The following is a 26,480-nucleotide window of genomic DNA, read 5'->3' as shown; positions in this document are numbered from 1 at the left end:
TCCTTCGCACCTTAAATCAATTCCTTTTAGTATTTGATTTTCCCATCCTGGAAAAAGGTTCTTTACTGTCTATCCTATATATGCCTCATAATTGTATTTACTTCTATTAGGTCTCCTTTCAATCTCCAGTTTTCCAGAGAAAACAATCCACGTGTCCAACCTCTCCCTGTAGCTAATACCCCCTACTCCGGTAAACCTCCTCTGCACCCACTTCAAAGCCCCCACATCCTTCCTTTAACGAGGCGACCAGAATTGCGTGCAATACTCCAAATGCGACCTGACCAAAATTTATAAAGCTGCATCATCAGTCATAGTGTCATACAGAATGGATACAGTCCCTTCAGCCCAACTTGGCCACACAAACCAACATGCCCCAACTATACTAGTCCCACCTGGCTGCTTTTGGCCCATAATAGTACCATATCAATGTACCTGTCTAAATGTTTTGTAAAGGTTGCAATGGTACTAGCCTCAATTCCCTCCTCTGGCAGCTCGTTCCATGATCGACCACCCTTTGGCAAACATTTTACCCCTGAGGTTCCTCATCTTTCCCCCCTTACCTTAAACCTATGTCCTCTCGTTCCAGACTCCCCATCTCTAGCAAATGACTCGGCAGGTTTACCTGATCTATTCCTCTCATGATTTTGTACACTTCTATAAGATCACCCCTCATCCTCCTCCGCTCCAAAGCATAAAGTCCCAGCCTGCTGAACCTCGCCCTATAGCTCAGTCCCTTGAGTCCTGGCAACATCCTGGTAAATCCTCTCTGAAAAGTTTCCAGCCCCAATAATTTGGTGACCAAAACTGAACATAACACTCTAAATGTGGCCTCACCCAATGTCTTATATAACTGTAGCATGACCTCCCAACTTCTAAACATTCCACCCAATATCCTATTCATGTACTGGTCCAAATGTTTTTTAAACATTGTGGTAGTACCTGCCACAATGACCTCCTCTGACAGCTCATTCCATGCTCAATGCCTAGACCTATTCAAAGATTCAACGACTCTTATATCCAGTGGCCCGATCTATGCAGAAGCACTTACCGCATAAATTGATCAAGATGTTTCTCGTCCTGAAAGAGATATATTTTGCCTCTGTACTCGGCAGCAAAATCAATTCGACCAGGTATCAATGCTTCGTATCTGTCAAACACCAAAACAACTGCTTGGAATATTCCTCAGTTAAAATATTCAATTCTACATTGTATACACTATAAGACTTTACCTTGCAGTAAACGTTATTGCCTTATCATATACAGTGCCCTCTATAATGTTTGGGACAAAGACCCATCATTTATTTATTTGCCTCTGTGCCCCACAATTTGAGAATTGTAATAGAAAAAAATCACCAGTTGCTGGGTGTCTTCTCTGGTGATGCTCTGCCAGGTCTGTATTGCGGCCATCTTTAGCTTATGCTTAATTTGGGGGCTAGTCCCCTTCAGTTTTCTCATCAGCATATAGAAATCTTTGTCCCAAACATTATGGAGGGCACTTTTAATTGATTGTCTTTCCGCTGACTGGATAGAACACAACAAATGCTTTTCAATGTACCTCCATGCACGTGTCAACTGTAACTGTATTTAGATTAGTTTAGTTCAGAGATACAGCGCATGAAACAAACCCTTCGGCCCACCGAATGCGCGGCAACGAGCGATCCCCGCACATTAACGCTATCTATGCACGCTCGGGACAATTTACAATGATCTCTAGCCAATTAATCGACAAACTTGTACATCTTTGGAGTGTGGGAGGATACCGGAGATCCTGGAGAAAGCCCACGCAGATCACGGGGAGAACGTCCAAACTCCGTACAGACAGCACCCGTAGTCAGGATTGAACCAGGATCTCTGGAACTGTAGGGCAGCAACTCTACCATTGCGCCACCATGCCGTCCTTATTCTCTGCAAACTATTGATAAGTGGATCTACCTTTGTTTTCCATCCAGATATGTCACCGGACAGTAGCCCTGCATTTCGGCATGTTTCGGAAACCTGGCCTTCACTCCAGCTGCTGTCAGTCTTATTGGTAACATATCAGCTGGTGGAAGAACATGACCTGCTAATGGAGCTACAAACTTCTCTGGATCGTCCAGGAATATCTGAAACAAATGAACAATACATGAATTTCATATATGTGTTTTTACACTTTTTATGATTGCAAAAAAGCTTTGTGATAATTATCATAATCACTCAGCCCATCACACTTACCAACTTTCCTTCCATTGACCATCTACATTTCACGATTATCAGCAGAATCAAGGACCAGCCACACCCCGGACACTCCCTCTTCTCCCCACTACCATCAGGTAAGAGGAACAGAAGTGTGAAAACACACAACTCCATATTCAGGGACAGTTTCTGCCCAGCTGTTGTCAGGCAACTGAATCATCCTGTCAACAACTAGAGCGCAGTCCTGACCTACCTCACTGGAGACCCTTGAACTATCTTCAATCGGACTTTATCTTGCACTAATCATTATTCCCTTATTATCATGTTTCTGTACACTGTGGATGGCTCGTTGTAATCACGTTTCGTCTTTCCGCTAACATGTAACAAAACAAATGTCACTGTACCTCGGTACACAGGACAATACATTAATCTTTTCCTACTTTTAGTCAGGACCTTTTCCCTTGGGTGGAAATGTCCAACACCAGAAGACATAACTAAAAAGTGATTGTTTACACAGGGAGTGGTGGGTGTCTGTAATGCATTGCTGGGGTGGTGGCGGAAGCAGACACGATAATGGCGTACAAGTGGCTTTTAGATAGGCATATACAGTGCCCTCCTTATTATTTGGGACAAAGACCCATCATTTATTTATTTGACTGTACTCCACAATTTGAGACTTTTAATAGAAAAAAAATCACATGTGGTTAAAGTGCACATTGTCAAATATCTCTCTAACAGTTTTATAAAGGGTCCCACTGCGGCGACCTAATCTGTGAGTTCAGAAGAGTTTGCCCTCGACTCATACTCGCAGCATGGTCGACACGAGGTACTAGGTGGTCTTTGTAACTCTTCTTCATGCTCAAGAGTAGTCCCCGCATACTCGAGGCCTCAACTAGGTCGCGGCGTATTTTTCAACATGCTGAAAAAAGCCTGCAAGTAAAGAAAGGTCGCCATGGAAAATCAAGATTTATTTTCCATCGTAGGTTTAGTCGAAGTAGGTCGTAGTAGGTCGGCATGTTATTCGTAGGTAATCAAGGGTAGTCAAAGGTAATCGAAGGTAGTCATAGATAGTCTTCATCATAGTCGAAGGGAGGTCGAAGGAGATCGAAGGAGGTCGTCTTCACCCTCCACTATTCGGTGTCCAATTTTCCCGAAGCTAGTCTTAAACATAGTCGAAGGAGGTCGAAGAAGGTCTTCTACATAGTCGAAGGAGGTCTTCAACATGACACTTTTTCAAACTCTCCTAAAATCTTCTAAACTCACCAATTAAGTCACCGCAGTGGGACAGGCTCTTTATGTTTTGTATTTTGTTGCATATTCTTTGCATGCAGTGATTGCTTGAAGTCTGCGATTCATGGACATCACCAGTTGCTGGGTGTCTTCTCTGGTGATACTCTGCCAGGCCTGTATTGCAGCCATCTTTAGCTTATGCTTGTTTTGGGGGCTAGTCCCCTTCAGTTTTCTCTTCAGAATATAAAAGGCATGCTCAATTATGTTCAGATCAGGTAACTGTCTTGGCCACTCAAGAATTAACCATTTATTAGCTTTGAAAAACTCCTTTGTTGCTTTAGCAGTATGTTTGGGATCATTTTTGTAGAATGAACTGCCGGCCAATGAGTTTTGATGCATTTGTTTGAACTTGAGCAGATAGGATGTGTCTTTACACTTCAGAATTCATTATGCTACTACCGTCAGCAGTTGTATCATCAATGAAGATTAATGAGCCAGTATCTTCAGCAGCCATACATGCCCAGGCCATAACACCCCCACCACTGTGTTTCATTGATGAGGTGGTATGCTTTGGATCTTGGGCAGTTCCTTCTCTCCTCCATACTTTGCTCCTACCATCACACTGATAACCAAATGACCTGTAATCTCCTTTTGCTCGTATTTTCTTTCATTCACATGTTAAAACTATAATGTTTTATTCTTAATGTTTTATGTTTATTCTTAATGGTTTAATTGTATATCGCGTTATTTGCGAGCGGAGCACCAAGGCATATTCCTATATGTGTACATACTTAGCCAATAAACCTTCTGGCATGGGTCTGCTTGTGACAATCAGCACCTGCTGAAGGTCTACACTCAAATGTAACTTGTCTGGATGTGGAGGTTTCATCTTCCTGGCCCGCATCATCTTGGACATCCTGGTGCATGGGCTGGCATGGTGGCGCAGCGTTAGTTATTGTCTAATGGTGCTAGAGACCCAGGTTCCATCCTGACTACGGGTATGGACTTTGTACATTCTCCCCATGACCACATAGGTTTACTCCAATTTCATCCCACACTCCAAATACATGCAGGTTTGTAGTTTAGTTGGCTTATATAAATTGTAAATTGTCCCTAGTGTGTAGGATAGTGCTGGTGTACGCGGTGATCATTGGTTGACACGGACTTGGTGGCCAAAGGGCACGTTTAGTGCGGAATCTCTAAAGTCAAAGACTAACATTGGCATGGCCGGAGCACGAGCAAGTTCTCCAAAGCTGTACAGGAAGCCCTGTTCTCAAATCACCCCCTAAAGCTTTGACAATGTAAAGGTTCATCATTGACTGTGGCACTTGTCAACGTGTTCAGTTTGAAGAAGGGTCCCAACCAGAAACACCGGCGCTGCTGCCTGACCACTGAGTTTAGAGATACAACTGGAAACAGGGTCTTCAACCAACCAAGTCCACATTGACCATCGATCACTAGTTCGATGTTATCCCACTTTTACATCCTACAGACTCGGGCCAATTTACAGAAGCCAATTAACCTACAAACCCACACGTCTTTGTAACCAGCGCACCTGGCGAAAACCCACGTGGTCGCAGGGAGAACTCTGTACGGACAGCATCTGTAGTCAGGATGGAACTCAGGTTTCTGGTGTTATAAGGCAGCAACTCTACCCCTGTGCCATTGTGCCAACCAGCACTTTTACTCCAGCATCTACAATTCCGTTTCAACAAGTATTTCTGAAATGTGGCTGAACGTCACAGTTTAAATGTGGTAAAGAAAAAAACTGAAAACACCTAAATAATTAAAATGTGCATCAAGCCAAAATAATTCTTTAAGAATAAAATGTTAAAGAAAGAAATGAACATTCTATTCATTTATTTATCTCTCCACAATCATATAATCCCCAATGAAATCAGCAAGACTGTGGAATCATTGCACTGATTGGGTCTGCTACAGGCTATGAAGATCTAAGAGCTGGTTCCCCATTGTCAATGCTGGAGGATTTCAGCGGCAGCGAGCTCTACTCCTGTTCTTCACGGCGGGCCTTGCAATGTGGCAGGTTCTGCGTTAAAAAATCTCTTTCCAAGGCTTCTGCAATTGACTGCATATCTGTAGAAGTCTCATTCTTGCTTCTGTTTACATACTGTAGATGTCAATAATTCGGTGGTGCAGCATGACGACACGGTGACTTACAGCGTCAGAGATCCAGGTTTGATCCCGACTACGGGCGCTGTCTGTATAGAGTTTGTACGTTCTCCCCGTGGCCGCGTGGGTTTTCTCCGGGTGCTCCATTTTCCTCCCACACTCCAAAGACGCACAGGTTTGTAGTTTAATTGGTTTTGGTAAAAAATTGTAAATTGGCTCTAGTGTGTGTGTAGGATAGTGTTAGTGTATGTGGATCGCTGGTCAGCGCACACTCAGTGTGCCGAAGGGCCTGTTTCCACACTGTACCTCTAAACTAAACTAAATTCCATTCCATGAATGTTGGCGGATCTAATCTTATTTATCTTAGCTTAAAGATATTCGGGTTCGAACCTGACCTCGGTTACTGTCTGTGTGGAGTTTGCACGTTCTCCCTGTGACACCGTATTTCCCCCGGGTGCTCCATTTTCCTCCCACACTCCAAAGACATACAGGTTTGTAGGTTCATTGGCTTTCAGAAAAATTGCAAATTGTCCCCAATGTGTAGGATAGTGCTAGTGTATGTGGATCGCTGGTCAGCGTAGTGTTAATGGGTGATCAATGGTTCCATGCTGTATCTCTAAACTAGACTTTATTGTAAGTAATGTGGTAATGTCTTATGTATGTAAAACTATCAGAATGAATTTGCCTACCATAAATATTCAAAAATGGCAGATGAGGAAATCAGCAGATTATGCGGGCCAGTCAAACAAATCCAGTAGATGTCAAAAGTGGAGCTTGGGAGTTATATTGACCTTGGCTCGCCTGCTGCTTCCCCATAGCTTTACCACGCTGCAAGTAGAGCCTCATGGAGACACAGGAACTGATTTACAAAAAAAACCCACATAATGCCGGTGTAACTCAGAGGGTCAAGCAGCACATCTGGAGCTCTTGGATAGGTAACGTTTTGGGTCTCAACCTAAGTTAGACACATAACTCAGCGGGTCAGGCAGCATCTCTGGAGATTATGGGGAGGTGACTTTTCACACAGTGCTGGAGTTACTCTGGAGGCAAGTAATAGGTGAATTTTTGGGTCAAGACCCTTCTTACATATACTGTAATATCTCCCAAGTAGAGCATCATAGCAGACGCACCATTTGTCAGAATGAGAGCCCACAATATATTTAAGAGATCCAGGACTAAACAGGCCAATTGTTTGGCAACTCTCCATTACTGGTGGACTGTAATAGGATTCTGTCCAATCTATAAAAAGAACGGTAGCATCTTGTCGAGGCTTCTTTGTGTACTTCCTTCTAAACCTAATTTAGTTTTTTCGTTTTAGTATTGTGCTACAGTGTGGAAACAGGCTCTTTGGCCCACTGAGTCCACTCAGAGCAACGATCAGCCCGTACACTAGTTCTATCCTACACGCTAGGGACAATTTACAAAGCCAATTAACCTATAAACCTGCATGTCTTCGCGATGTGGGAGGAAACTGGAGCACCCGGAGAAATCCCACGCGGTCACAGGGAGACTGCGTACGGACAGCATCCGTAGTCAGGAACAAACTTGGGTCTCTGGCGCTGTGAGGCAGCGACTCTAATGCTGCAGCACTGTGCCACCAAGAAGTCTCTAGTCCATAGTTCACAGAAGGACATGGGGAGGAGGAACACGGAAATAATTCATAAGCCGTTAAAGATTCACTGCTTCAAATTTGGAAAAATATCTCTGCTCCTGCATCATTCAGGATAGTGAGAGCACCGTCATCCTAAAGAATACTGAAGTTAAAGGGGGTTATTCATCATGAGTTTTTCCACAAAATTGTGCTGACCTTGAGAGAAGGATGATGGTTTGCTGGCAATAGAGGCGGTGGCTGCTATGGGCCTTTATGACCAGCTGCAGCTGGGACTTTGTTTAAATTGGCTCCAAGACTTTCAGACTCTGCATCATTAGCACACCGTCATGACTACTGAAGTTAAAGGGGGTTATACTTGATGTAATAGAGGGTGGCTGGACTCTGTATATGGGTGGGCATCATTCAGGATGTTTATTAGGACTTAATTGGGAGTTGTGCTTATGTATGTCAATAATCTTACTGATCTGTATGCTGATCGGCTGGTCAGCATGGACCCAGTGGGCCGAAGGACCCGTTTCCATGCTGTACCTCTAAAGCTAAACTAAGAAAGCGAATGGTATGTTAGCATTCATAGCAAAAGGATTTGAGTATAGGAGCAGGGAGGTTCTACTGTAGTTGTACAGGGTCTTGGTGAGACCACACCTGGAGTATTGCGTACAGTTTTGGTCTCCTAATCTGAGGAAGGACATTGTTGCCATAGAGGGAGTACAGAGAAGGTTCACCAGACTGATTCCTGGGATGTCAGGACTTTCATATGAAGAAAGACTGGATAGACTCGGCTTGTACTCGCTAGAATTTAGAAGATTGAGGGGGGATCTTATAGAAACTTACAAAATTCTTAAGGGGTTGGACAGGCTAGATGCAGGAAGATTGTTCCCAATGTTGGGCAAGTCCAGAACAAGGGGTCACAGTTTAAGGATAAGGGGGAAATCTTTTAGGACCGAGATGAGGAAAACATTTTTCACACAGAGAATGATGAATCTCTGGAATTCTCTGCCACAGAAGGTAGTTGAGGCCAGTTCATTGGCTATATTTAAGAGGGAGTTAGATGTGGCCCTTGTGGCTAAAGGGATCAGTGGGGATGGAGAGAAGGCAGGTACAGGATACTGAGTTGGATGATCAGCCATGATCATATTGAATGGCGGTGCTGGCTCGAAGGGCTGAATGGCCTACTCCTGCACATATTTACTATGTTTCTAAGAATGGAAAGCTCACAGAATTTAAAGCAATATTCCCATGACCTAGTTGGTCAATATTATTTATAAAGGTAGAGGAAGCCTGCAACTAGTTCTAACTCATTCCCATCTGACTACCGCAAGCGTGCTTACATCCAGAGCTTTCTTCGAAGTCATCTTGTAGTAATGTCCTCGGAACTCTGCTGCAAATTCCAACGATGGGTCGACAGAACAGTCGTGCAGCTCTCCCTTTAACTGGAGGGAGACAGTACAGTATTGCTTAAACGGTCCAAGGCGGGATTGCAGCTCATATGGTGTGATGCACAAACCAGCAATACTGGCTGCTTTACCTGTTTGTGAAAAATTATATTTCTCTCTTTAAAATACTTTATAAAATGACATCTATTACTCAATGACATCTTGTACAAAATCTAATCAATCTAATCTATCATGTCCCTAAATGGGATGAGTTTAGATCGAGCAACTATAGGTTTAGGTTTATTATTGTCATGTGTGCTGAGGTACAGTGAATAGCTTTGTTGCACTTTCTCTGAAATCAAATCAGATAATACTACACATAAATGCTAAATGCAAGTGGTGAGACATAATGTTATGATGTTAATTATACTTTTAATAAACACAGCAAATTAAAATTTTGCACATATCAATTAACAAACTGATCAAAATTCATGTTGATAAATCATAGGAGCAGAATTAGGCTCTGTGGCCCATCGTGTCTACACCACCATTCTATCGTGGCTGATCTATCTTTCCCTCTCAACCCCATTCTCCTGCCTTCACCCCATAACCTTTGATGCCCTTACTAATCAAGAACCTGTTAATCTACGCTGTAAAAATATCCAATGACTTGGCCTCCAGTCGACTGTGGCAATGAATTCCACAGATTCACCACCCTCTAACTAAAGAAATTCCTCCTCATCTTGTTTCTAAAGGTACGTCCTTTTATTCTGAGATTGTGACCTGTGGTCCTAGACTCTCCCACTAGTGGAACCATCCTCTCCACATCCACTCTATCCAGGCTTTTCACTATTCGGAAGTTTCAATGAGACCCCCCCCATTCATCCTTCTCAAAAAATATATGTATATTTTTATATATTTTTTATACCATATTCAGAAACTTATAATGGGTAAACTATGAGTAACATTTAATTTAAAATATTTGTACATACCTTGACGTATTCTTTCCAGATACATTTCAATCCGTTCTACGCTGTCTTTGACAACTTCTAGCACTTTCAGCCACACCATCCACTTGCTGTTTTGCCCATAAATAATATGCCAATTCTGATGCTCCCGTTGATAATAGTCCCAGAGAGCACTAATCTCATGAGTAAATGATGAGTTTCGAATGGACAAAATCTGAGAACTGTCATGGAGGGGATAGGTCCTATCAAAAGAAGGGCAAAATTAGCACCTCAAACTAAAGTAATAAAATGTTAGTGTCAAAATAAGTCTTAAGTAAGTAAATGCAACTGCAAGGCCTCGAGATGGCTCTGGATCAGGAGAGAAGGTCCATGGGGAGGAGCAAATGCCACCTGAACACAAATTGTGGTCTGATCAACCATGGCTGGATCGCCTGGGTGAGGGTGTCCAAGTTCAAGTTCAAGTGAGTTTATTGTCATGTGTCCCTGTATAGGACAATGAAATTCTTGCTTTGCTTCAGCACACAGAACATAGTAGGCATTTACTACAAAACAAATAAGTGTGTCCATATACAATAATATAAATATACACACACATGAATAAATAAACTGATAAAGTGCAAATAACAGAAAATGGGTTCATAATAATCAGAGTTTTGTCCGAGCCAGGTTTAATAGCCTGATGGCTGTGGGGAAGTAGCTATTCCTGAACCTGGTTGTTGCAGTCTCCAGGCTCCTGTACCTTCTACCTGAAGGTAGCAGGGAGATGAGTGTGTGGCCAAGATGGTGTGGGTCTTTGATGATACTGCCAGCCTTTTTGGGGCAGCGACTGTGATAAATCCCCTCGATGGAAGGAAGGGCTAATGTTGAAAGACCCAAAACACCCACTGACCCCAGGTTACATCACTGATGATGTGTTCAGTAGCATCAATAAATGTATTTTTTTATCAATCAATGAACTAAATTTGTTTTTTCCAAACCAAAATAATGTCAGCAGTAAATATGTGGTTGGCTTCTGCTGATTTGTTGCAAAAATCTATGGTTGGAAGTATAGTGCTTCTTTTGAGGAGCCATGTGATTTTGAAGAGCTAGATTTTATAGATATTCCAGTACTCATAATTGCCGCAATTATGGAATTAAATGGCACTTCTTGCATGAGTCATGCTAATACGCCTGACACTTTCCCAGTATCCAGTGTGCACCTGATCACATTGCTTGCCATGTGTCATACACTTGCAGCTCTACCCACATGGAATTGATTGCAAACCTTCAAAAAAACAACTGTGTGGGCAATCTCAGCAAAACTAGAGGCACATCTTACTCTTCTCACTGTTTAAAAGTCGACTCTTCTAACATCTAGAGAATCGGCTGGAAACCCTGCAAGACAAAGTCCAGTAAAGTCTAATTCAAGAAAGTCTGAGGGTCTCCAATGAGGTAGATAGTAAGGCCTGGGACAAAATAAACAAAGCAGTGACAGTGTTTGAAAATAAAGTCACTATATCTGGTAATTTGGATATCATCACATAAGAAATATCACAGAAATGCCCTGCAGTCTCCCATACCTACCATTCCTATCCAGCCAGGCCTTCATGTGACTCCAATCATATGTCATTGACACTTAATGCCCTTAGGGCAACTAAAGTTGTGCCGTAATTAAGGACTTGCTTCAGTTGTGTACACCATAAACAAAACATATTTTATAAAATGGTTGGAAAGTATATTGTGGATGTGTTTAGAACTAGGTGAGAAGATTTTTGAAGTGCAGGGAGTTATTTAGTGGCTACTATGGGCTGTGCGTGTGTCGATAGTTCAACACGAGCCACCAACTCTATAACAACTTCCTGACATACATAGTTTCATAATAATTATCACAGACACCTTATCATCAAAGTTTTTACTGTTTGTTACCTGTCTGGTGACCTTCTGTCAATTAAACCTCTTTTCAGAATTTCTTTGATATCCACTTGCAGTTCTATAACTCTAACAGGAATTATTTTACTATCAGAGAGTATGTTAATTTGTGCTTTGGTTACTGGATATCCATCAAGGACAAACCTGTAAAAATAAAATTCAAAGAATTTAGGTTATATTTTTGAGATTACCGAGAAAATATTGTCGAGGCAGGCACAGGGGTGCAGCTGGTAGAGCTGCTTCACAACGCCAGAGATCCAGGGTTCGATCCTGACCTCGGATGGCGTCTGTGTCGAGTTTGTACATTCTCCCCGCGAACATGTAGGTTTTCTCCGGGTGCTCCGGTTTTCTCTCACATTAAAGATCTGGGGGTTTGCAGGTTAATTGGCCCTCTGTAAATCACCCTGTGTGTAGGGAATGGATGAGAAAGTGGGATAACATAGAACTAGTGTGAACGGGGAATTGACAGACAGCATGGACGGTGGGCCGAAGGGCCTGTTTCCATGCTGTATCGTTAAAGACTCATAAGGGCAGAGATTTAAGTCCTCTGAGTTGGAGAATTCTGAAGGCAGAATTCTAGGGCATCAGGAATCAGGGACTGAGGCGACTTTAGTGCTGGGAGCAGTCGAGATCACAAGGGTCCATTAATGTCAAGTAGGGGAAGGAATCCCTACTTTCTTTATTGCAGGCCTTCCACCGGTTTAGTTTCTCTGAAAGTGCCATGATGGCATCGGCTGCCTTTAGGGAATCTTGTGAAGTGGGTGTCAGCAAGTGACAGGTCCCTTAATTATATATAGTACTTGCTTTAAAGTTGGATAAAGGACTTCTCATGTTTATCTTGCTGCCTATTATTACAGAATATTACTATTGGTGAGGTACATTATAACTGATGAAGGACTCAACATTATTGAATCTCGTGCAGCAAATATTGTGCCTTGAGCTTGTAACCACACTGTACGATATGCTTGTCATGACAGAATATTAATTTTTCTACGTTTAATGGGATTTGTAATAGAAAAGTGGACATAAAACGGTGACAAGAAATATCAGTTTTTCCATTGAATCGATTGGAAGATACAACATGGAAGCAGGCCTTTCGGCCCACCGAGACCATGTCAAACACACATCACCTGTTCACACCAGTTCTATGTTATCCCATTTTCCAATCCACTCCTTACTCTTGGGAAAATTTACAGAGGCCAATTAACCTACAAACCCGTACAACTTTTGGATGTGGAAGGAAATCAGAGCACCCGGAGGAAACCCATGTGGCCATTGGGAGAACATGCATCCTCCACACGGACAGCACCTGGAATCAGGATCAAACCCGAGTCCTGTAGCGTCATGAGGCGGCTGCTCTACCAGCTGTACCATTGTGTCGCCCACTATATAATGATATAGAATCTCTGGAAAATACTTGCAACATACCCCCTGGTGTTGCATACGACATCCATTAATGCCAGTTGCAGACACTTGATGGCAAGTTCATCTGGCACTACCAAGCCATGTTTGAGATGTTTATTTATGTTGACAGCCAACGCAGTTTTCTTCTGAGTAGACAGAATTGTGCGAATAGCTTCTCCTGCTGAGAGGCGTTGAAGTCCAAATTCTTTGACTAACTTCTTGGCCACTGTAGCACAAACAGTAAGTGTATCCTGAAAATAGCCTCAGTTATTATGATTGCCACAATCCCAAAGCAACTGACAAGTCTATTTGAAAGAGACATGAGATTGGGATGGGTGGGGGAGAGGGGGCACGGCAGGGAACTTTTCATGTCTATTTTGCCTTGACTTTTTTCCACCCTCAGCATCTATATTACTAAAAGTCTGTTCTTGACTGGTTTTGGCAATCTGTGCTGCGATTTCCGAGAGAACGCCGCCACCTACGGCCGTCATTTTTGGCCACCTCGCTCAGAGCCCCCCTCCGCCGTATGTGTGCTGAGGATTTTTCCCGTCGATTAAAAATGACAGAGATATTAATGATTTTACAAAATTCCCCATTCTCTCTGCTGCCCCTGCTGGCAGCAGGGGGGAGGGACTATAAAACCAGGAAGTGGTGTGCCTCAATCAGTGTCTGCAAGCTGGAGGAAGGCAGAGGGTCACGTTTCTCTGAGCTGTGAATAACACTGAACACATGTCAACTCAAATGTAAGTGTCCTTAGTGGTTCTAAAACGCTTGCAGAATGTGTCTATTGGTTCTAAAATGTTTGCAAAAAGCGTTTATTGGTTCTAAAATGGTTGCAAAAAGTGTCTCTTTTGGTTCTACAATGCTTGCAGAATGTGTCTTTTTTGGTTCTAAAATGTTTTTTAGGTTCTCCGCCCCTTTCCTCTCCCCCCCCTTTCCCCTTCCCCCCCCCCCTCCTTTCCCCTCCCCTCTCCCCCCTCCCCCTCCCCTCCCTCTCCTCTCCCCCCCCTCCCCTCTCCCCCCCCCCTCTCCCCCCCCCCTCCCCCCCTCCCCTCCTCTCTCCCCTCTCCTTCCCCCCTCCTCTCTCCCCCTCCTCTCCCCCCCCTCCTCCCCCTCCTCTCCCCTCCTCCCCCTCCCCCTCCCCCCCTCCCTTCCCCCCCTCCTCTCCTCCCCCCCCTCTTTTCCCTCCCCCCCCCCCCCCCCCCCACCCCTAAACCCCCTTCCCTCCACCCTCCCTCCCCCCTCCCTGCTCCCCACTTCTCCCCCCCCCCCCTCTCAGCACACCCTCTCTCTCTCCCCCTCTTTCCCCTCTCTCTTCCCCTCTCTCCTCCCCCCTCTCTCCCCGCTTCTCTTCCCCCCCTCCCCCCCTCCCCTCCCTCCCCTCCTCTCCCCCACCCCCCTCCCTCCCTCCCTTAAACCCCCTCCCCCCCTCCACACCCCCTACCCTCTTCCCTCCCCCTCCCTGTCCCCACCTCACCCCCCTCTCAGCACCCCCTCTCTCAGCCCCCTCTCTCTCTCCTCCCCTCCTCCCCCACCTTTCCCCCCTCACCCACCCTCCCTCTTATCCTCCTCTCCACCCCCTATCCCTCTTGCCCTTCTCTCTGTGTCTCGTCTCTCTCTCTCTGCCTCTGCCCCTTCTCTCTCTGCCAATACTCTCTACCCCCGCCCCCCCCCCCCCCCTCTCTAGGTGTGACTGCAAGTTGGGGGCTATGTGCCAGGAGCTAGGGTGGTTATGGGGAAACAGGGGCAAATTAATAATATCAAAATAATATCAAGGGGGTAATTAGCGTGAGTGCGGGGGGGGGGGGGGATAGTTAGTGTGTGTGACGCTGCGTGCCGCCTCCCCCCCCCCCCCCCCCCCCCCACAACCGCACGTTGGGGGAACGGACCCAACGGGTCTGCACTTGGTCTAGTATTTAATAAAGATGGATACAAATGGACCGGAACAAACTTCGACTTTTCTGACGAATACAGCAAAATAAAAACAGGTATCGTAAAAGTAGAATGCTGGAGATACTCAGCAGGTTAGTTAGCATCTCAATAGATGCACCATAGAAAGCATTGGGATGCACCAAAACATGGTTTGGGAACAGCTCCATCTAAGAGCCCAAGGAATTGCAGAGGATGCAGCCCAGACCATCACACGAACCAACCTCGCTTCCATTGACTCAATTTATACCTCACGCTGCTCTCAGCAAGGCCAACAGCATAATCACGGATGAATCGCATCCTGGCCACTCCATCTTCTCCCCTCTCCCATCGGGCAAAAGGTACAGAAGTGTGAAAACGAACACCTCCAGATTCAGGGACAGTTTCTTCCCAGCTGTTATTAGGCAACTGAAACTGTAACTGGACCATCCTACCAACAACTAGTGAGTAGTTCTGAACAACTTTCTACCACATTGGAGACCGTCGAACTATCTTAGATCGGACTTTGTTTAAGAAGGAACTGCAGATGCTGGAGAATCGAAGGTACACAAAAAAGCTGGAGAAACTCAGCGGGTGCAGCAGCATCTATGGAGCAAAGGAAATAGGCAACGTTTCGGGCCGAAACCCTGCTGCTGCACCCGCTGAGTTTCTCCAGCTTTTTTTGTGTACCTTAGATCGGACTTTACTGGCTTTATCTTGCACCAAATGTTATTCATGATATTCCCTTTATCGTGCATCTCTATATGGTGAATGGCTTGATAGTAATCATGTATTGTCTTTCCGCTGACTGGTCAGTACACAACAAAGGCTTTTCACTGTACCTCGGTATATAACAATATGACAATAAAGTAAACTAACCTAAACTGTGGGGACAGAAGTAAACATTTCAGGTTGATGATCTTACATCAGATTGTTACATCTGTTTTGAGTATTTAAAGATACAGCATGGAAACAAGTCCTGTGGGCCACCGAGTCCATTTTAACCATCGATCACCTGTTCACACTATTCTGTGTTACCCCCACTTTCGCATCCACACACTGCACATTTGGGGTAATTTACAGAGGCCAATTAACCTACAAACCCTCACGTCCTTGAGGTGGGAGATAAACAGGGCATCCGGTGAAAAACCCCACGTTCACAGGGAGAACATGTAAACTCCAAACAGACAGCACCCGAGGTCAGGATCGGACCCGGGTCTCCGGCATTGTGAGGCAGCAGCTTGACCAGCTGCACCATTGTGCCACCTTCTGTTTGTCTCTAACCTGGAATGGCAGAACGTCTGAGCAATTGCAGAATATTTTGGCTTTATTTCAAATTAAATTATTCAAAAATTAATTTTCACTAATATATTCAGCAGCCAACACCTGGGAAGTGTTGCTGCACATTAAAATTGAACTGGATCCCACAGCTCCATCTGTTTGGTACAGTGTTGCCTAAGTCTTTCACAGTTTGGAGGCACAAGAAAATCAGATGCTAAATTGCTGGAGTAGCTCAGTGGGTCAGGCAAGGTCAACCAAGATTTGGAGTCCAGACAATAGCCCGTGCCAAAGCTTGAGGAATTTTTTGTTTGATATTATCTACAGATACATCAGAAATATGTTAATTGAAACATTTGGACCTGCTGGCCTGTCAGTGTTTAGTGTAGTTTATTGTCACGTGCACCGAGGTACAGTGAAAAGCTTTTTGTTGCGTGCGAACCAGTTAGCGCAAAGATGATACATGATTACAATCAAGCCGTCCACAGTGTACAGATAAATGCTGCATTGATTCTTCATCCTGTAAGCATCATTATTACCACTGAAACGACCTTGAAATTATTTTTTAAATTATAACACGTACAGATATAAACTTCTGGTAAACGTTCACTTACTGGTGCTCTTTCCTGATTTTGGTGGTCCTATAATGGCAATCTTGATGGGCACAGTAGGCCTGGGCTTAGGCTGTGTGATGTACTTGAAAGGATTTTCCATGAATTTGTCTCTGTTTTGCTTGCTCACAAAGTAGTAAACATACTTGCGGTGGACAACAGGAAAGACGTTTTGTTGCATGTCTTGGATAGGTTGGATTGCTTTTCTTTCATTGAACTGCAGTATCAAATGCAAGTAAAATATGATATATAAATGTAAATTGAACATCAAACTCATTAGCTAACAAATTAATCAGTATGTGCTGATGCTGTGCTAAACCTGAGCAGTATAGTTAACTTTCCCTGTTCAGATGGTGAATCTTGGACCCAGCTTGCCCACGCTGACCAACATGCCCCATCTACACTAGTCTCACCTGCCTGCAGGGAATAACCATATAACCATATAACAATTACAGCACGGAAACAAGCCATCTCGGCCCTACAAGTCCGTGCCGAACAACTTTTTTCCCTTAGTCCCACCTGCCTGCACTCATACCATAACCCTCCATTCCCTTCTCATCCATATGCCTATCCAATTTATTTTTAAATGATACCAACGAACCTGCTGCCACCACTTCCACTGGAAGCTCATTCCACACCACTACCACTCTCTGAGTAAAGAAGTCCCCCTCATGTTACCCCTAAACTTCTGTCCCTTAATTCTGAAGTCATGTCCTCTTGTTTGAATCTTCCCTATTCTCAAAGGGAAAAGCTTGTCCACATCAACTCTGTCTATCCCTCTCATCATTTTAAAGACCTCTATCAAGTCCCCCCTTAACCTTCTGCGCTCCGGAGAATAAAGACCTAACTTATTCAACCTATCTCTGTAACTTAGTTGTTGAAACCCAGGCAATATTCTAGTAAATCTCCTCTGTACTCTCTCTATTTTGTTGACATCCTTCCTATAATTGGAATGGAGGGTGTGTGCAGGTTTGAGGCACATGCTGAAACGCAAGATCAGACATGTACATAATGGATATAAACAATTCAAAAATGTTCTACAAAGCGGGTGAAAATAGATCTCAGCAATTCTTAATATGCTATTTATGACTTAGGCACTGTTTTTTTAATTGAAATCAGTGTATTACTATAAAACCTAGTCAATGAGATTCATTGACTAGGTTTTATAGTAATACACTGATTTCAATAAAAAACAGTGCGTAAGTCATAAATAGCATATTAAGAATTGCTGAGATCTATTTTGTATCTATAATTGTATTTTTGAAAGACATTTGGATAGATACATGGATAGGAAAGGTTTAGAGGGTTATGGACTAAATGTGGGCAGGTAGACATCTTGGGCGGCGTGGGTATGATGGGCTGAAGGGCCTGTTTCCATCCTGTATGGATCATCCACGACTGTTGCACCCACTGCAGACCTCTACAACTTGAAGCAATTTTAGAAATTACCAAATACTTTGCAAATTTTAGCAACTGCAGTTAACTTATAAGAAGGGGATGATTCCTTTAAGTGGCAATCCATCTTACTGCTGAAGGTATTTTAGTTGTACATTTAATAGAAGGACTAGCTGGAATGATCGGGTCCAAAATAACAATTTTGGCTGCAGAAGGGTTTTGGCCTGAAACGTTGCCTATTTCCTTCGCTCCATAGATGCTGCCGCAACCGCTGAGTTTCTCCAGCACTTTTGTCTACCTCCAAAATAACAATGTTGGCATCAAATATTCACGTTTCTGAATGTGGCATTTGGAACAAACCTGTGATGTGCACATATATTTAATGGCAACAATCCAGGTTCCTAAATAGCAATCATAAAATTCAAGTGATTTGTATCTTGAATGCTGCTGCTAATAACCAAACAATTAAAAATCACATCATGCAATACATTAGAACAAACACAATTTCTAAAATATAAGTGACAGAAGGAACTGTAAAGTAGTTCCCATGATGATCCAATTATCTCAAACTAATATTGAGAGCTTTAAAAGTTCAAAAATATAGCAAAATTAAATGTTACTTACAATACAAATATTCTTTAAATATATGACAATCTTTATTTCTACCAAGCATGTGCATTTATACTAACCAGGACTGGTGCAGCGACATCACAGTACTGTCTAACTTCTGTTCTCCTACTCTAGAATCCTTCTTTATATATTGCAAATACCTGGAGTATTGCGTACAGTTTTGGTCTCCTAATCTGAGGAAAGACATTCTTACCATAGAGGGAGTACAGAGAAGGTTCACCAGACTGATTCCTGGGATGTCAGGACTTTCATATGAAGAAAGACTAGATAGACTCGGTTTGTACTCGCTAGAATTTAGAAGATTGAGGGGGGATCTTAAAGAAACTTACAACATTTTTAAGGGGTTGGACAGGCTAGATGCAGGAAGATTGTTCCCGATGTTGGGGAAGTCCAGAACAAGCTGTCACAGTTTAAGGATAAGGGGGAAATCTTTTATGACCGAGATGAGGAAAAATTTTTTCACACAGAGTGGTGAATCTCTGGAATTCTTTACCACAGAATGTAGTTGAGGCCAGTTCATTGGCTATATTTAAGAGGGAGTTAGATGTGGCCCTTGTGGCTAAAGGGATCAGGGGGTATGGAGAGAAGACAGGTATAGGGTACTGAGTTGGATGATCAGCCATGATCATATTGAATGGCGGTGCAGGCTCGAAGGGCCAAATGGCCTACTCCTGCACCTAGTTTCTATGTTCCTATGTTTCTATGTTTTATACTCTGAGGGAATTTACCTCTTTTATTCTTGCTGGTGTTTATATCCCCCCCCCCCTCCCCATGCCTGCGTAGGTGTGGCGCAAACGCAACTCGCTGACCAGGTAATGAGGGTAGAGAGTGACCTCTGTATCATGAAGACCCTTGAAAGACTTGTGCTGGCCAAGCTGAAAAATATCACAAACTATCCTGAACTCCATGGTCATTGTTTTGGGGACTTTAACAAGGCTAACCTCAGCCGAAACCTTCCAAAGTACAGACTTCATGTAACCTGCCCCATCAGAGGGGAGAGAACACTCGATCACTGTTACACTTCAATCAAGAACGCATATTTCTCTATTCCCCGGGCGGCTCTGGGTCTCTCTGATCCCCCCCAACCCCCATGTCCTCCCCCAACCAACACTTCACACCTACTCCAGTTTGCAAAGACTGGACTCTTCCCCGCTTACTCCTCCCCAATTATCACTTCACACCTGCTTACACCTGACTCTAGTCTGCAAAGACTGGGCCATCGTCCACTACCCACCTCCTCCTTGCTGCTCAACATTAGTCTGGCCACTACTCCATCACTAACAATAGAAATTGAGGAGGTGGAGAGGCTGTTCAGAAGACAGAAAAGCCGGAAATCTCCAGGACCGGACAATGTTTCCCCCTCTACTCTAAAGCTCTGTGCAGAACAACTGGCACCGGTCCACACAGACATTTCAACCAGTCCCTGCAAAGCTGTACTGTCCCTGTCTCCCTCTCTCTCCACTATTGTCCCTGTACCCAAAAAGACAAGGATTACTTGTCTTAATGACTATAGGCCTGTCGCACTGACCTCTGTATCATGAAGACCCTTGAAAGACTTGTGCTGGCCAAGCTGAAAAATATCACAAACCCCCTGCTGGATCCGCTGCAGTTTGCATATCGGGCCAATAGATCTGTGGATGATGCAGTCAACCTAAGCCTGCACTTCATCCTACAGCACCTAGACCGTCAGGTGACATATGCAAGGATTTTGTTTGTTGATTTTAGCTCTGCATTCAACACCATTGTGCCAGAGCTATTACACTCCAAACTCTCCAAGTTGACTGTGCCTGAACCCCTTTGTCAGTGGATCACCAGCTTCCTGACAGACAGGAAGCAGCATGTGAGGCTGGGAAAGAACATCTCAGACCTGCAGATCCTCAGCATAGGTGCACCGCAAGGCTGCGTACTCTCTCCTCTCCTTTACTCTCTCTACACCAACGACTGCACCTCCACAGACTCCTCTGTCAAGATTCTCAAGTTTGCAGACGATACAACCCTGATTGGACTGCTCCAGGATGGGGAGGAATCTGCCTACAGACAGGAAGCGACACAGCTGGCGTCCTGGTGCCTTTGTAACAACCATGAGCTCAATGCTCTTAAGGCAGTGGAATTGATAGACTTTAGGAGAGGTCCCCATCCCCTCCCCCCACTCACCATTAACAACACCACAGTCACATCTGTGGAGTCTTTTAAGTTCCTTGGAACCATCATCTCCAAGGACCTGAAATGGGGGGCTACCATCGACTCCACAGTCAAAAAGGCACAACAGAGGATGTATTCCCTGCGGCAAATTTCTTGTATTTGTACATACTTGGCCAATAAACGTATTAATTCATTCATTAACTTAACCTCTTTTCTTTACGGCTTTATCATAACGTAGATATTCCACTTACCTCAACAACATCCCATCGGCCAAAAGAACTCAACCGTTTATAAGAGTTGTTCAGCAGCCTGTGAGCAAGCTTTATAGTAATGGGAAAACATTTTTCAAACAAACTAATACGGTTTTTTACGAGCGGTTCCACTTTCTGAAACAACTTGTAATGGACAATGTGAGGTTTACGGTTTCCATTTATCACAAAGCATGGCACCAAAACATCTTTGAGTTGAATCTGTCAATATAAAGCAAAGAACATTTCAGACCACTAAATCCTATTATTTATTTGGATATAGATGCAGGTACCGGAGATGTTTGACAGCACGTGGCCTGTACTCGCTGGAGTTTAGGAGGTTGAGGGGGGGGACATCATTGAAACTTACAGAATAATGAAAGACATAGAGTCAAGATACAAGAGACATTTATTTGTCACGTACCAATTGGTACAGTGAAATGTGTGGTCGCCATATAGTCGATGTGGAAAGGTTGTTTCCACTGGTGGGAGAGTCCAAGACCAAAGGTCATAGCCTCAGAATTGAAGGGCACTCTTTTAGAAAGGAGGAGGGACTTCTTTAGTCAGATGGTGGTTAATCTGTGGAATTCATAGCCATAGAAGGCTGTGGAGGCTGTCAGTGGATATTTTTAAGGCGTTCTTGATTAGAACGGGTGTCAAGGGTTATCGGGGGGGAAGGCAGGAACATAGGATTAGGTGGCAGTGATCAGCCATGATTGAATGGCGGAGTAGACTCGATGGGCCGAATGACCTAATTCTACTCGTGAGTTTATGAAATGAATAATATGCACCACTTAGAAGATCTAGAATTGGGCATAGACTGTGTTTAACATGTTTGATCCTTGGGCAGAATAAATCTAAGATAAATTTCAAGAAATTATCCCTGAACAGAAAATGTTATTCTCAAGGCTGCCACTCTAGAATGTTTCCCACCACACGTAACTTGAAGCAAAAGGTAATAAAGCACCGAATGTAGATTGCAGTTAGTTGCCCAATATAATGTTAGGGATGCTTAAGAGGGTAGATTTTGGTCATTTTCAGAGTACTTTTACTTCCATAAACCAAAAGTATCAGTGAATCTCTTCTATATCCATCTGACGTTATATTTCTCACACTTTCTTACTACTTAGTAAGAGTTATTTTATCCTGTTAAATCTATGATAGGCATCCCATTAATTCCACTCCTTAACTTATTTCTTTGTAACATTCTCTCTCATGTTCCCTTCAACCTCTTCCTAAATTTCCTGCCACCTGACTACACCAGGGCCAATTTACAGTAGCCCATTAACACATTGTTGGGATGCTGGAGAAAACCAAAGCACCCTGAGGAAAGCTATTTGGTCATGGGCAGAACGTACAATTTCCACATAGTCAGCACATAAGATCAGGATTAATCCTGGGGGACTGGAGGTATGTGTTAGCAGCACGGAATTTGGACTGCAAGGTCCTCAATGAGTATTTCTCCTCTGTTTCTTTTCCATGGAGAAAGACATGAATTCTGGGGAACAGTTAGGAAAGTGAATGGAAATATCTTGAGGACAAATCGTATTACGGTTGAGGAGGTGCTGAACGTCTTGAGGCGTATGAAGATATGCCCCCTTTTTCCTGAACAGAACCTCAATTTCTCTCATCATCCAAGCTTCCTTACTCCCACAGCTGCCTGTAACAAGACTATGTAAGCCCTGATTTTTTGGCACCGCACTTTTAAAAGCATCCCACGTTCTGTATGTTCCTTAGCCAGCAAATAACCTACTTGAATTATCTTGAGCAAGATCCTGTCTAATACCATCAAAGTTGGCCTTGCCCCAATTCAGATCTTTAACTCATGGGTGTGCCTTATCTCTATCCATAACTATCTTAGTGACTGCTGGTCTAAAAGGCTCGCCCTCGAATTCTTTAGTCCTTCCCAACTTTCCAAGAGGATATCAAGCCTTGCCCTCTCCCGTGAAGGATGTAGGTGTTTTCTAAGGTGTATTTGTACCCGGAGTGTGTTTATCCTATCTTGATCTGCTTCGTATTTATCTCCAATATCATTTCTCATCTGTTCGATGACTTCACTCTCTTCTTCTTCCTCCTCATCAGCCTCCTCCTCCTCTGCCATGAACTCATCTGCGAGTATATCGTCGATGTTCTCCTCATATTCATCGTCATCCTCACTCATCTCACTTTCTTCTGAAGCTAGATCCGCTCGACTAGCCTACAAAATAATTACATTAACAATATAATTCAGCAGCACATGTTAAGTATAACTAAGCAAATAAATCTTGGTATGTTCATGGGTAAGCATTGAAGCATTGAAGAGACAGATTTTCAGTTCCAAATTGACAACTACATTCTAAAGCACCAGTTAAAAATATTAACTATATTTAAACAAGTGGCAGAATCAAAGGTGATGGATACATTTAATTCATAAAAATAAATTATTTTATCTGTAGGTAGTGCCGTATGGCAGAAAATGTTTGTAATAACCTGCACAGAGTGTATTTCAAACAAGGATTTTTGTAAATTATTCATTTTGGGTTCACTTGATTGAATCCTTACCATAACATACTGTGTATGCGTGTGGTACACCAGCTGCACAGCGGCTCAGAGGAAAGCGCTCCAGAGGGCCATTGACAATGCCCAGAGGATTGTCGGCTGCCCTCTCCTTACCTTGGAGGACTTACACAGTTCCCGCTGCACCAAAAAATCCCAGAATATCATAAAGGACATTTCCCACCCCGGACACTCCCTGTTTGAACTGTTGCCGTCAGGCAGACGGTACAGATCTACAAGGACAAGGACAAATAGACTAAAAAACAGTTTTTTACTGCTATAAAAGAAGTAGCCGCCAGGAAAAAGGGGCGATACAGACTAAGAGACTGTGGTCATTAATCGACAGAAGGATGGAGGGTTGGGTGTGTATGCGTGCAATTCGTGATATTTATTTCAGTGTTTATCTTTAATATTTTACTTGTTGTTTGTTTAGCTTTTAGAAATGTTTGAACTGCACTGAGATTTTAAATTTCTGTACATGGTTCATGTTACAATGACAATAAAGAAACTATTGTATTGTATTCTATTCTATTCTATGATTTAATTATCTTCTAGAACTAACAAAAGCATATAAATACATTTTCACACTGCCCTTTCTCAACAGGGGAGGAAAATGTAGCCCGTCTAAAAATTCTGCACAAATTTGTGACAAAAACATTTGTTTATGAAGTTGCCAGCATAACAATGTATTTTACAGGAGTATGGCACATTCTTAGCATTCGAAAGGCCATGTTCTTTGTTAAGAAAGAAAGAACTGCAGATTCCGTTCAATGTGATCATGGCTGTTCATCCCCAATCAGTATTTAGACCCCAGGTGTAGGCCATTCAGCCATTCGAGCCAGCACCACCATTCAATGTGATCATGGCTGATCATCCCCAATCAGTACCCCGTTCCTGCTTTCTCCCCTTATCCCCTGACTCCGCTATTTTTAAGAGCCCTATGTAGCTCTCTCTTGAAAACATCCAGAGAACTGGCCTCCACCACCCTCTGAGGCAGAGAATTCCACAGACTCACAACTCTCTGTGAGAAAAAGTGTTTCCTCGTCTCCGTTCTAAATGGCTTACTCCTTATTCTTAAACTGTGGCCCCTGGTTCTGGACTTCCCCCAACATCGGGAACATGTTTACTGCCTCTAGCGTGTCCAAACCCTTAACAATCTTATATGTTTCAATGAGATATCCTGTCATCCTTCTAAACTCCAGAGTATACAAGCCCAGCTTCTCCATTCTCTCAGCATATGACAGTCCCACTATCCCGGGAATTAACCTTGTAAACCTACGCTGCACTCCCTCAATAGCAAGAATGTCCTTCCTCAAATTAGGGGACCAAAACTGCACACAATACTCCAGGTGTGGTCTCACTAGGGCTCTGTACAACTGCAGAAGGACCTCTTTGCTCCTATATTCGATTCCTCTTGTTATAAAGGCCAACATACCATTCGCTTTCTTCACTGCCTGCTGTACCTGCATGCTTACTTTCATAGACTGATGTAAAAGGACCCCCAGATCCTGTTGTACTTCCCCTTTTCCCAATTTGATTTCAGGGCGTACAAGTAATACCTGAATATAGCACTGGATATGCAATTGAGGAGATAATGTTTGAATTGGGCTTTCTATTTATGGTTTTGTCTTATACACTGTTGTCTTCAAACACAACACGTTTGTTAGTGCAGTAATCCAGCACATACAAATGTAACTGCAAATATCTTCTTCACCCACATGCGGTGCAATCAGGGACACTGTTTATCTAACCTTTCTATCATACCATTTGTTGAAAGAGCCAAAAAACTGGCAATTAATTTTCCAACTCTCTGAGGTTCTATGAAGTCCTGGGAAAAGATGAAAAATGAGGAATGGAGGATAATCATTGATAGTAAGATTAAACGAGTACTTACCAGTATGAAGTTTGATCTGTATTTTATGAGGAGTTACGGTGAGGTATTACGTGAAGATCCCAGCCCAGTGCGCAGGTGCGGCATACTTCGAAGCAGCGGTGTGAAATCACAGGATAGACACAATATTTGAAGTAAGATAGTAAAGATCATGAGACATCAGTTTATTAGTTTGATCTATATATTGAGGGTGGGAGCGGAGGGCACGTAATACCTCACCGTAACTCCTCATAAAATACAGATCAAACTTCATACTGGTAAGTACTCGTTTAATCTTACTATTTTACTTCGGAGTCACGTGAGTGATTCCATGAAGACTTCAAAGGTCTGTGATTTCAAACCGTGTAACAGTTTTTATTTCACTCACTGCCGAAGTTTTTGAGGGAGGAAGTGTTATCGTAATCAACCAGTGGATCTGCTTTCACAAGAAACAGAAAGGTATTTGTTAACAATAACAACATAAAGAGCTCCCCTGAGCTTAAATTAATATTGCAGTTTGTAATATTCTTTCTGCAATTAAATCAGGTTTATCAACGGCTTACAATAAAAAATGTTCTGAACGTCGTTCCCTTGACCATTCTGCCGTATTGAGAATGTGGTCAACCGGGATGTCCATTCGTTCAGCCGCTGATATCAATGCTGCCCTAGTGGAATGGGATTAAAATGTATTATTATCTATTCCGGCAGCTTTCAGTACCTGTTTGAGCCACCTTGGAGTGGTTTGGCTCGTACCCCGTCTTGGGGTTTCTGTGGTTGACCCATAGGCTTTCCTCTCCCTCTAAGATTGTGGGTTGTGTCTATATATTGTAGTAGATGGGTCACCACACTCAACCTGGACTCTGGTGGGTAGGCCCGGAATCCCACCAGTGAATTGGGCGTTCCTGATCCATATAACCATATAACGATTACAGCACGGAAAACACAGGCCATCTCGACCCTACTAGTCCGTGTCGAACTCATAATCTCGCCTAGTCCCATATACCTGCGAGTTAGGTTTTTACCAGACCTAGAATATGAACGTGATGCGTCTGGGGTAATCACCATG

The 26,480-nt window shown here is 43.4% G+C and overlaps 1 protein-coding gene across 5 annotated transcripts in view; it reads right to left on the bottom strand.

Annotated features, from left to right (window-relative positions):
* Positions 1 to 26,480, bottom strand: part of ak9 (adenylate kinase 9) — a 162,514-nt gene that overhangs the window by 10,907 nt on the left and 125,127 nt on the right. For 4 of the 5 annotated variants that reach the window (XM_055634956.1, XM_055634957.1, XM_055634958.1 and 1 more), the window contains 9 exons: positions 22,991 to 23,206; positions 21,013 to 21,231; positions 16,598 to 16,811; positions 12,822 to 13,023; positions 11,391 to 11,537; positions 9,510 to 9,727; positions 8,473 to 8,669; positions 1,933 to 2,102; positions 1,049 to 1,147 (listed from right to left, as the gene is read on the bottom strand). In XM_055634956.1, coding sequence (XP_055490931.1) covers positions 1,049 to 1,147; positions 1,933 to 2,102; positions 8,473 to 8,669; positions 9,510 to 9,727; positions 11,391 to 11,537; positions 12,822 to 13,023; positions 16,598 to 16,811; positions 21,013 to 21,231; positions 22,991 to 23,206 — 1,682 coding nt within the window. Of the gene's footprint in view, positions 1 to 1,048; positions 1,148 to 1,932; positions 2,103 to 8,472; positions 8,670 to 9,509; positions 9,728 to 11,390; positions 11,538 to 12,821; positions 13,024 to 16,597; positions 16,812 to 21,012; positions 21,232 to 22,990; positions 23,207 to 26,480 lie in introns of those variants that run through there. The other variant, XR_008723418.1, reaches the window with a different exon arrangement.

The sequence above is a fragment of the Leucoraja erinacea genome, chromosome 5, assembly GCF_028641065.1.
Source record: "Leucoraja erinacea ecotype New England chromosome 5, Leri_hhj_1, whole genome shotgun sequence".
NCBI classification, from domain to species: domain Eukaryota; kingdom Metazoa; phylum Chordata; class Chondrichthyes; order Rajiformes; family Rajidae; genus Leucoraja; species Leucoraja erinaceus.
Note: the sequence above shows the minus strand (reverse complement) of the source record. Positions and strands in the feature narration are given on the sequence as shown.